Raw genomic sequence first — 12,735 nt, 5'->3', positions numbered from 1 at the left:
CTCTTGGTGGGTTCTTGTGGTACTGCAAATGTAAACGTTTCGTCTAGTCACAATTTTTCGGGATGCATGGCACGCAGTTTTTCATGTGACTTGCATTGGCCAAAGCGTAGAATGTATGGCATTACATGTTTTGCCTAACCCTAATATTTATTGTACAAACATAGGCCTACACGACGTTTGGAGAACTTGATTTTTGGGCGACAGGGGGTTGACTACAGAACTACAGTTCCCAGCCGACTTATGGTCGCCTATGATACAAGATAACATGTAATTGGAGTCCGATTATTTTATCCACCTATACGCGTTGAGAATACTGGCCATCCTGGAAAGTGACCTTTCTTTGAGAATTTTGTCCGCGACGCGCTGTGGCGGCTAGTGTCACTATCACATTATCGTAGACTTGTCAAATATCCTAGTGTAGGGCAGCGGTCTTTTTAATACAGGTGAATACAAGCCGACCATTGACCATGGGAGGCAGTGAAAGTACGAGAAGAAAAGTGTCATTCGGCCTGGATGAAGAAGAGAAGGTCACAGTAATTCAAGGAGTTAAGGTAAGTAAGCGACTGCTTGGAAAACGGCGACTTTCACTGCCAAGTTCAAATAATTTGACATGGCGACAGAGAAATTAAATGCAATATAGGCCTAATAGGCTATATTTAGTGTATATATATCCGTGACTTTTGGTTGCATTACCGTAGCTCTAGTAAGTGTAGTAGGCAGTATAGAACGCCAATGGTTGTGTATTATTAAGAAAATGAAAGTAACAGACCCGCATTCTAATGTAATGCCATGTCCTCAAGTGAATTCGGTCACGGTTCCCCCCCAGCCCGCTATGCGTCGTTGTCTGGACAGGACGGTACACTATCGGCTATATGTAGGCTACAGAGAATATGCAACCGTAATGGACTCGTTCTAGGCTACTACAATAATATCCTTAGACCACATCTTTTTGACAAACACAATTTATATCTCAAATATATTAGGCTATGGCTTATAATATTACAGGTGTAGCTTTGAGCAAGTAGAATATTCCCACATCACGTGCAGATGTAACGTCAATGTAGGCATGTAGGCCTAGAGCAGACGATACATTTGGATACATTGTAACAAGACACTGTCACAATATGACAATGTTACAACTATCACTTATTAAGGAAGTCATTGGCAATTTTTTGAAGTTGCCCTACATAAAGTTATGAAAAATAAATGTTATTTGGACTAGGGCAGCAAGTTATTGTCAACCCCACTATCTTCTTACATTATACAATACATGTGCCCAAATCAACTTGTTTAAATAACTTGGGTCACACTTATGGTACTCTTATTACTGAGGAATTATCTCTGTAATACAGTCTTATAACGTATAAAGCTTTGGCTACTCATTGCTATACTTTAGTTTGGGTAAGGGTTAGTCTATTGTTGTAAGTGCAGGCTAACAATGCTGTGACAATAGTTATTGGCCTATATACTGTTCAGGAGTAATTACAATCCAAAAAATACACTTTAAAGTGGTAACAAACTTTGAAATAATAATTTGGCTATTAGCCTATATTTTTTTACACTTAGGTCTTGGTGTAAGCACCCATTGCTTTGAATGTCCGTCTGACCTGTTTTGCACAATGTAACCTACTATTACGCAATTCACAGCTCTCAGGGGAGCTTCTCCAGCGGATGCGAGATTCGCAGGGAACAGACAGCGTCAATCCACCGCCACCCCAGCCTGGCAGCCACAAACCTGCACCAGGTATGGAAGAGCGCAGCAACCTAAATGCTCAACTGAACTGCGATTTAGGAGATAAAGTAGGCCTTTTGGTCCCAGGGAAATACATGTTTGTAACAATGATTTAGAACCACTTTGGAGATTTTATCATAGACTACAGTAATAGTACATTTGTATTGTTATGTTAGCCGACTGTCTTTTGTAAGTGATTATCATGGAATTGGGAAATGGATATAATGGACCGTTTATTATTCAATGGCTGGATGTATTACAGATCCAAGACCTGGCCCCACTGCTGCTGAGGCACAGGAGGAGCTGCGGAGAAAGTGAGTTAAACTGCCACTAGTATACACTTTACACCAGAGGTCTCCAACTCCATTCCTGGGTGTGCAGAATTTTCTTCCAGTCTAGTAACACACCTGATTAGAATAATGTATGTTGCTCAAACCTTTGCATAAATCATGTATTGACTGATATCAATACAACTGTTGCATGTGTATGCCTATCTTAAGTTAGGATTTGACACCTTAGTGCAGTGTCACTCAATCCATTCCTGGAGGACCATTCATGGGGCACCCCCGGGGGATTTACTAATCAAATTGACGGTCTGTGATATCCTTAGGTTGATCGTAATACCTTTCAAGCTATATAATGTATAGAACTGGACACTAGCCAGACATGTAATTCTGAGAAGGAATGTGTAGGCTAAGAGAGCTGTCGACACATCATGTTGCTCTTATTTACTGCCAGCAGAGTGGCAGTAGGCCATGTCAACAGCAATGGCTCACTATATGGTTGGGATGCTAACGGCTCATGTCTATGTCATGCTATATGCTAGGCTAACTAGCATCTCAGTTTAGTTTAACTTCTCATGAGCCACCTCTGTGACACCCTGGGCCGGTTGCCATGGCCGAGATTAAACTGCAGTCCATTTGTCTTCCTATGGCAGGGGTGGCCAACCAGGGGTGGCTGACTAGGTATGCAGGTTTTTGCTCCAGCCCTGCTCTATCCTGCCTGATTCAGCTAATCAAGATCCCAATGAGCAGCTGATTAGTAGCCAGGTGTATTAGGGCTGGAGCAAAAGCCTGCATACACAGTATCTCCCCACAAAGAGGGTTGGCCACCCCTGCATTATAGGTTGGCTGTGATATTTAGTGTGTCTCATGTTCATCATATGTCCTGTGTGTAGGTTTGAGAGGGAGCAGGCCCAGGTGCAGGAGCAACTGTTTCGACTGGCCCAGAGGGAGAGAGAGGCAGCAGCAGCCACAGCAGGGAGGAAAGGGGAGGCCCACGATGACCTGAACCCCGCCGTGCTCCTAGAGAAGGGCAAGAGCCACGAGGGGCTGATGAAGGCCAAACAACTGGTGAGTCATTTGGCTCCTCTCTGCTGCCCTCTAGGGCCCAATCCTAAATGGACCCCTACGCTCGATGCACTTGTGGAGATCTAAGAGGATTTGATTGGTATAAGCTCCACCTTGCCTTTTGATAGGCTAGGTGGACATTTCATAATATTATACTAATCAATTCCTCTTAGATCTCCACTAGTGCATACAGCGTAGGGTAGAGGTCTTCACGGATCCACCTGTACCCGAATACACATTTACATTTTAGTCATTTAGCAGACGCTCTTATCCAGAGCGACTTACAGGAGCAATTAGGGTTAAGTACCTTGCTCAAGGGCACATTTTTCACCTAGTCGGCTCGGGGATTAGAACCAGCGACCTTTCGGTTACTGGCACAACGCTCTTAACCACTAATCTACCTGCCGCCCCTACACGAGACCCGATCCAGAATTCCAAATAATGTCACGGGTATGGGTTGGATCTGATATGATTGTCACGTATGTGTAATTTTAACTGATTTGTCTGGAAGGGCCCGTACAGATCCAACACGACTGCTGCAGTAGAGAGAAAGAGAGAGAGAGAAATGTGAGAAGTTATGCTGCTGGTCTTGCTTTTCACCAGAGTGGTGTGTGTAGCTTGTTGTTTGCCAATCATGAGTCATCAAAGTGGCAATAGGCTACAGTCATAGAGCCTCGCTCCGTGTGTGGCAGAAGTTAGGAGATATCTAATCAATGGAAAATGGAATTAAAATGACGTAACTAAATGTAGTGATGGCGCCGGAGGGGATAGCTGCCGTTTTATGGACTCTTAACCAACCGTGCTATTTTGTGTGTTTTTTCGCATTGATTGTAACTTATTTTGTACATAATGTTGCTGCTACCGTCTCTTATGACCGAAAAGAGCTTCTGGACATCAGAACAGTGATTACTCACCTTGAACTGGACAACATTGTTTTATTTTATGTGTCGGACGAGAGGGATTTGCTCCAGACACCTGACAGGGCCCTCATCCCCATCATTCACAGTAGAAAGAAAGGGAGATATCGCGGAAGGAGATCGGGGTGCTTGGTAAGGAGCCGGTGACGATTGCTAATCTGCCTTTGCCATCGATACTATTGGCCAACTTACAATCGCTTGATAATAAAATGGACGAACTACAGGCACGAATATCCTACCAACGGGACATTAAAAACTGTAATATCTTATGTTTCACAGAGTCGTGGCTGAACGATGACATGAATAACATACAGCTGGCGGGTTATACACAGTATCGGCAGGATAGAACAGCAGCCTCCGATAAGACAAGGGGTGGCAGTCTATGTATATTTGTAAAAAACAGCTGGTGCACGATATCTAAGGAATCTCAAGGTTTTGCTCGCCTGAGGTAGAGTATCTCATGATAAGCTGTAGACCACACTATCTACCAAGAGAGTTTTCATCTATATTCTTCATAGCAGTCTATTTACCACCACAAACCGATGCTGGCACTAAGACCGATCTCAATAAACTGTATGTATAAGCAAACAGGAAAACGCTCATCCAGAGGCGGCACTACTAGTGGCCGTGGACTTTAATGCAGGGAAACTTAAATCCGTTTTACCTAATTTCTACAAGCATGTTAAATGTGCAACCAGAGGGGAAAAAAAACTCTAGACCACCTTTACTCCACACACAGAAACGCGTACAAAGCTCTCTTTCACCCTCCATTTGGAAAGTCTGACCATAATTCTATCCTCCTGATTCCTGCTTAGAAGCAAAAACTAAAGCAGGACGCACCAGTGACTCGGTCAATAAAAAAGTGGTCAGATGAAGCAGATACTAAGCTACAGGACTGTTTTGCTAGCACAGACTGGAACATGTTCCGGGATTCTTCCGATGGCATTGAGGAGTACACCACATCAGTCACTGGCTTCATCAATAAGTGCATCTATGACGTCATCCCCACAGTGACTGTACGTACATACCCCAACCAGAAGCCATGGATTACAGGCTACATCGGCACTGAGCTAAAGGGTAAAACTGCTGCTTTCAAGGAGCGGGACTCTAACCCGGAAGCTTATAAGAAATCCCGCTATGCCCTCAAACGAACCATCAAACAGGCAAAGCGTCAATATAGAACTAAGATCGAATTGTACTACACCGGCTCCGACGCTCGTCGGATGTGGCAGGGCTTGCAAACTATTACAGACTACAAAGGGAAGCACAGCCGCGAGCTGCCCAGTGACACGAGCCTACCAGACGAGCTAAATTACTTCTATGCTCGCTTCGAGGCAAGTAACACTGAAACATGCATGAGAGCATCAGCTGTGTGATCACGCTCTCCGTAGCCGATGTGAGTAAGACCTTTAAACAGGTCAACATTCACAAGGCCACAGGGCCAGACGGATTACCAGGATGTGTACTCCGAGCATGCGCTGACCAACTGGCAAGTGTCTTCACTGACATGTTCAACCTCTCCCTGACTGAGTCTGTAATACTAAGATGTTTCAAGCAGACCACCATAGTCCCTGTGCCCAAGAACACTAAGGTAACCTGCCTAAATGACTACCGCCCCGTAGCACTCACGTCTGTAGCCATGAAGTGCTTAGAAAGGCTGGTCATGGCTCACATCAACACCATTATCCCAGAAACCCTAGACCCACTCCAATTTGCATATCGCCCCAACAGATCCACAGATGATGCAATCTCTATTTCGTTCCACACTGCCCTTTCACACCTGGAGTAAAGGAACACCTATGGGAGAATGCTATTCATTGACCACAGCTCAGCGTTCAACACCATAGTGCCCTCAAAGCTCATCACTAAGCTAAGGACCCTGGGACTAAACACTTCCCTCTGCAACTGGATCCTGGACTTCCTGACGGGCCACCCCCAGGTGGTAAGGGTAGGTAACAACATATCCGCCACGCTGATCCTCAACACGGGGGCCCCTCAGGGGTGTGTGCTCAGTTCCCTCCTGTACTCCCTGTTCACTCATGACTGCATGGCCAGGGATGACTCCAACACCTTCATTAAGTTTGCCAATGACACAACAGTCGTAGGCCTGATCACCGACAACGACGAGACAGCCTATAGGGAGGTGGTCAGAGACCTGGCCGTGTGGTGCCAGGACAACAACCTCTCCCTCAACGTGATCAAGACAAAGGAGATGATTGTGGACTACACGAAAAAAAAGAGGACCGAGTGTAACCGGTGTGAAATGGCTAGCTAGTTAGCGGTGCGCACTAGTAGCTCTGAGACCTTGAAGTAGTTGTTTTCCTTGCTCTGCAAGGGCCGCAACTTTTGTGGAGCGACGGGTAACGGTGCTTCGAGGGTGACTGTTGTCGATGTGTGCAGAAGGTCCCTGGTTCAAGCCCAGGTAGGGGCGAGGAGAGGGACGGAAGCAACACTGTTACACGAGCACTCCCCCATTCTCATCGACGGGGCTGTAGTGGAGCAGGTTGAGAGCTTCAAGTTCCTTGGTGTCCACATCACCAACAAACTAACATGGTCCAAGCACACCAAGACAGTCGTGAAGAGGGCACGACAAAACCTTCTAAACAGCTTCTACCCCCAAGCCATAAGACTCCTGAATATGTAATCAAATGGCTACCCAGACTATTTGCATTGCCCCCCCACCCCTCTTTTACGCTGCTGCTACTCTATGTTTATTATCTATGCATAGTCACTTTAATAACTCTACCTACATGTACATATTACCCCAACTACCTCGACTAACCGGTGCCCCCTCACATTGACTCGGTACCGGTACCCCTGTATATAGCCTGGCTATTGTTATTTTTACTGCTGCTCTTTCATTATTTGTTACTTTATTTCCTATTATTTTATATTTTTTTGTGATTTTCTTTTGGTTTCTTTCTAAAAATTACATTGTTGGTTAAGGGCTTGTAAGTAAGAATTTCACTGTAAGATCTACACCTGTTGTATTCAGCGTATGTGACAAATAACATTTGATTTGATTTGAAAAGTTAAAGGAGAAGGATAGGCTACAACAACCAAGAGCCATCAGGTAGGCTGCTACTTAATATTCTGAGTGGAGTTGTTGTTATTTGTAACTGTAGGATTAGAAATCACATGCACTGCAGCCTCAGTTAGCCTAGCTAGCTAACGTTAGCTAACTTAACTAGCTTCTCCCGCTTTGATGCAGTCAAGACAGGTGCTACGTAATCATATTTGATAATAAATAACCTAGCTATGGCAGCTATTAGTCTACTAGAGCGCGAGTCGGCTTGGTTGGTTGCTGTCTCTTGTTCCCTCTCACAGTACGGCCCCTCCCCGCCTGCTAGAGCGGCACCTCTCTCCCTCCTCTTGCTCTCCTATTAATAAAGTAGCTTAAAAAATGACTTCTGCTGCTTCCCTCACTCGGATTGGATCAGACTTGGTCTAGATCCGACCAGGTCTATATGGAACGGGTCTAGTTGTCCTCGCGTCCGTTCAAAACAGGTCTCTATATTTTAAAAATGTATTTATATATATCGGGTCTGGGTGGGAATGCCCCAGGTCCATTTCGGAACAGGTCCAACTTTTTGGACCCATGAAGACCTCTACAGTAGGGCACATGTGTCAAACTCATTCCATGGAGAGACGAGTTTCTGCAGGTTTTCACTCCTCGCTTGTACTTGATTGATGAAGTAAGGTCACTAGTTAGTAAGGAACTCCCCTCACCTGGTTGTCTAGGTCTTAATTGAAAGGAAAAAACTAAAACCTGTAGACACTCGGCCCTCCATGAAATGAGTTTGACACCCCTGGTGTAGGGCTTAGGGGTCTATTTGGTATTGAACTAAAGCTCTTCCCTACCTCAGTTCCACATAGTTAGCACTCAGTTATCATAGAAATGAATGACATAAGTATGTCCTAATCAAATGTGTGAGTATTATCTGAGTTAGTGCCCTTTGCTGTCCTAGAAATGCTATAATGGTGTCTAATACCTGAGTATGTCACCTTTCATGTCAAGGGAAATGGCACAATTACATCATAATGAGTACTGAGTATTAGCAAAGCGAGGTAGAAAAGAGCTTTGGGCTGGTAATTGATTAGCAATAGCCCTCTTTCAGATAAACATTTTCTGTTAGTGTACAGTGCGCTCTGCTGGTTAGAAAATTAAACAGCATGGCCTATGTGATGTACTGTACCTTGACCACAATAGACTCAAATCAAATTAAATGTTATTCGTCAAATGATTCGTTAACAACAGGTGTAGACTTACAGTGAAATGCTTACTTACGGGCCCTTCCCAACAATGTAGAGAGAAAGAAAATAGAGAAATAATAGAAAAGTAATAACACGTAAAAATAAATACTGAATGGGTAACGATAACTTGGCTATATACACAAGGTTTCAGTACCGATTCGATGTGCAGGGGTACGAGGTAATTAAGGTAGATGTGTACATATAACTAGGAATAATGTGACTAGGCAACAGGATAGATAATAAACAGTAGCAAAAAGGTTAGTGAAAAAAGGGTAAATGCAGATAGTCCGGGTAGCTATTTGGTTAACTATTTAACTAACTATTTAGAAGTCTTATGTGTTGGGGGTAGAAGCTGTTCAGGGTCCTGTTGGGTCCAGACTTAGGTACCACTTGCTGGCGGTAGCAGAAAGAACAGTCTATGACGGGTGGCTGGAGTCTTTAGACCATTTTTAGGGCCTTCCTCTGGACCTGGATAGCAGGGAGCTCGGCCCCAGTGATGTACTGGGCCGTACACACTACCCTCTGTAGCGCCTTATGGTCGGATGCCAAGCAGTTGCCATACCAAGCGGTGATGCAGCCTATCAAGATGCTCTCAATGGTGCAACTGTATAACTTTTTGCCAAATCCTTTCAGCCTACTGAGGGAAAAGGGGCATTGTCGTGCCCTCTTCACGACTGTGTTGGTGTGTGTGGACCATGATAGATCCTCAGTGATGTGGACACAGAGGAACTTGAGGCTTTCGACCTGCTCCATTGCAGTCCTATTGATGTGAATGGGGGCGTGCTCGGCCCTCCATTTTCTGTAGTCCACGATCAGATCCTTTGTCTTGCTGATGTTGATGGAGAGGTTGTTGTCTTGGCACCACACTGCCAAGTCTCTGAACTCCCTATAGGCTGTCTCATTGGCCTCGTGATCAGGCATACCACCACCGTCAGTAAACTTAATGATGGTGTTGGAGTCATACGCGGCCACGCAGTCGTAGGTGAACAGGGAGTACAGGAGGGGACTAAGCACGCACCCCTGAGGGGCAGTGTTGAGGGTCAGTGGCGGATGTGTTGTTGCCTACCCTCACCACCTGGGGGTGGCCCGTCAGGATGTCCAGGATCCAGTTCAAAGCATTTCATGGCTACAGGTGTGAGTGCTACTGGGCGATCGTTACCTTGGCGTTCTTGGGCACAGTGACTATGGTGGTCTGCTTGAAACATAGTAGGTATTACAGACTGGATCAGGGAGTGGTTGAAAATGTCAGTGAAGACACTTGCCAGCTGGTCCGTCTGGCCCTGCGGCCTTGTGAATGTTAACCTGTTTAAAGGTCTTACTCACATCGGCTATGGAGAGCGTGATCACACAGTTGTCCGGAACAGCTGGTGCTCTCATGCATGGTTCAGTGTTGCTTGCCTCGAACCGAGCATTGGAGGCATTTAGCTCGTCTGGTAGGCTCGCATTTAGCTCGTCTGGTAAACTAGTCCTACTTAGTTTACATGTTTTTTTCCATCCCAACTAAGCATATTTCTGATGAAACACTGTATTGTATGAAGGTGAAGGAAATTGATATTTGTGCGTGCGTGCAAACACGTGCACAAACGCATGTGGGTTTGATTGCTCAGTCAAGAAGCAGCTAAATTCAGCGGACACTACAGTTCTTGAGTGCACTGACTCACACTCTGGTTGTCTGTTTTACTCTCCACTCTCCCAGTTGATTTGTTTCCTTGCTTTAGTTTTTTATTGAGGTGGCTTTATTGAATATTGAAACGTATGTATCTGGTTGGGTTTTCATTGCTTTGGCCACCAAGCTTAATGATTTTCTCCGTGATTGCCTTTTGTATTTGTTCTTTTTTTATTTTAATGACAAATTGATACTGTTTGTCCGTGTGCGTTTGGAGAGGATAAACACCAACCTTTGCATTGTTTTCAACCACAGACATGAAAGAACAGAAAATCACTTTTAGCTAGTTTATTTTGACCGTTGGGCTCTTTGACAGGTGTGAACCTGCTGTCAGACAGATCAAAACTGCAATATTTTGGTGTGTGTGAGTCTGTCTGTGCATGCCTAGTTTGACACACCAGGTGTTGTTTTAGCCATTGCTGTGTTCAGAGTTTGATCAGTAGTGAGAGAGAGCATGCCCTGAAGATAGTAGTGTTGACATAACTGCTATTCCTCTTCCTGTTTCGCTGTCCTCTTCCTAGCTTGATGTATCCCTTTCTCTCTTTCTCTCTCCTCTCTCTCTTTCTCTCTCCTCTCTCTCTCTCTCTCTCTCTCTCTCTCTCTCTCTCTCTCTCTCTCTCTCTCTCTCTCTCTCTCTCTCTCTCTCTCTCTCTCTCTCTCTCTCTCTCACTTTGTCTCTCTTTATTCTCACATGCCTGCTTCCTCTCAGACACAGACCCAACACACACACATAGGACTAAATGGGTAATGGGAGTGATTTTGACAGCATGCCTCTTGCTCCATGGAATATTGCAGTATTTCTGAACAGTGTTACATCCAAGCCTTCTCTGACCTTTTCCTCACCAATCACAACTGCTCTGTGTTTACAACTTGTTGGTTTGGATTGTGTGTGGAGTTGGAGTGTGTATGTTTGTGTGTGTGTGTGTGTGTGAGGGCGAGAGTGTGTGAGAAAGAGCGAGAAATCCATAATCCATATCCGTTTTTACTATATGCCTCTGCTCATCGCTGTCTTTCCTCAAGTTGCACTCCATCCAGGGGCGCAGCTTGACCCTGTGCTCGCCTTAACTGTATGTGTGATGTGTGCTTTCTGGGGGAGGTTGAGAACGGAGCAGAAGACACATTTCCGTTGTTCGCTCTAACATATGGACAATAAAGTTGCATTTCATATTTTGTATCTCAAAGTTTGTCTCATCTGATCCCCTTAGTGTATAATTCTACACTATAACAACATCCTCCTATATTCAAATGCTGGTCTCCTCTCATTGTAACTGTACTAACTTCTGGAGTGCACTTGAGAGAGGGGGAGAGGAGAAGAGAGAGAAAGGAAGAGACTGAGGGGAAGAGAAGGAGACATAGCAGGTCTCCTCTCATTTTAACTATATTAATCTCAGGAGTGTACTTTTAGAATAGACAACAAAGTACATTAGCATAAAACCTGCTGATTCCTCCACCGCTCTTTTCTTTTATTAACACCTGCTTTCGTTCCTATTACTACACACACACACACACACACACACACACACACACACACACACACACACACACACACACACACACCCCAGAATGGGGGAATACATTCTGAGCTCACACATACAGGAATAACCATCTGCTTCAAAGACATTTGGAGTCATGAAGTGTTTGAAAAGCTAGTTGGTGCTGACAGGTTTTCTATAACTGTGTTATAGGTGTTTGTCTGTCTCTCTGTTTGTCTGTCTGTGTGTCTATCTGTGTGTTTGTCTGGAGGTGCATGTCACATCATTCCTGTACACAACCATCCAGAATCCATATGAAAGTATATTTTCTCAAGTAGTCCCTAATATTAGGAAGACCCACAGTTAAAGGTAGACTCACCGATATCACGGAGATGCAGGAAGTAAACAGCAACAACTAAGAGTGTTGAAGCGCGAGGCTCAACTTCTCCGGTGTTTTTGTCCCGTGGCTATCACACTCTAACAGTGTGAAGCGAACCCGTGTGCATGCGCGGATACTGTGTGCAACTGTGTGAGAGTGAAGTCTTGCATCTCGCTAATCTCAATATCTGCGGTGCTGCTAAAAAGCAGAAACGTGCCTATCTTCACCACTAGATGGCAGTAGTAGATCTTATTTCCCGTATCCAGGATATATACCAGAACTGATCCATGCCCAGCACAGCAACATGTGCTGTGCGCTGACCAGACTTAATTTTATATTCCCCCCACCTCTCTCCTGTGTGTGTGCGTGTGTGTGAAAAGGACGGGGAAAGATGAGCCGCTGCAGTGCTTCTGACACTGTCCAAAAGAACGATGATGAAAGCCTGCATGAAAGGCCCAACATTCATTAAAGTCAAGGCTGGGAAAAACACACACAGACACACATTCTGGCTGGCATCTATCAGTAGCTCACGCTCTGCATGTTAACTCAGACACCCTGCTGCTGCAGGCTGGGGAACTGACCAGTTATGACTACGTCATCTCTCCAGTCTCCACCTTACCATCCACATTACAACCACCAGGGATTTCCCTACCTTAATCTTTATGTAGGCGTGGCAGGCTCCCTCAAATAGCTCTGTCCTCTCTATGCCACAAAGAATTTAGCTTTGTTTGGTGGTTTTTGGTGTCATCAGCCCTTTGTAACCAACCTACAACAACATTTAAAGTGTAGACCAGACTGTAGGGCAAAAGGCACATCAAACATACTGCAATCACATTTAATACTCACGCAAAGTGCTGAATATAGTCCAATAAACACCCCCCTAAAACAACCAGATTTGAAATTATGGAAATTCCTTCACCCACTTAATAGCTCCTGTCTTTGTCTCTGCCGTCAATGACCAGGCGT

General features: G+C 44.9%; 1 protein-coding gene across 1 annotated transcript in view; it reads left to right on the top strand.

Annotated features, from left to right (window-relative positions):
• Window positions 1–357: 357 nt before the first annotated feature.
• The window catches only part of LOC311138871 (MICOS complex subunit mic25-like), a 64,407-nt gene continuing 52,029 nt past the window's right edge, over window positions 358–12,735 (top strand). Inside the window, exons 1-4 of the mRNA XM_084173665.1 lie at window positions 358–551; window positions 1,648–1,744; window positions 1,995–2,046; window positions 2,910–3,084. Coding sequence (XP_084029791.1) covers window positions 468–551; window positions 1,648–1,744; window positions 1,995–2,046; window positions 2,910–3,084 — 408 coding nt within the window. The 5' untranslated portion in view covers window positions 358–467. The remainder of the gene's footprint in view (window positions 552–1,647; window positions 1,745–1,994; window positions 2,047–2,909; window positions 3,085–12,735) is intronic.

This window comes from Coregonus lavaretus (genome assembly GCF_964263955.1).
Source record: "Coregonus lavaretus genome assembly, chromosome: 12".
Lineage (NCBI taxonomy): Eukaryota > Metazoa > Chordata > Actinopteri > Salmoniformes > Salmonidae > Coregonus > Coregonus lavaretus.
Note: the sequence above shows the minus strand (reverse complement) of the source record. Positions and strands in the feature narration are given on the sequence as shown.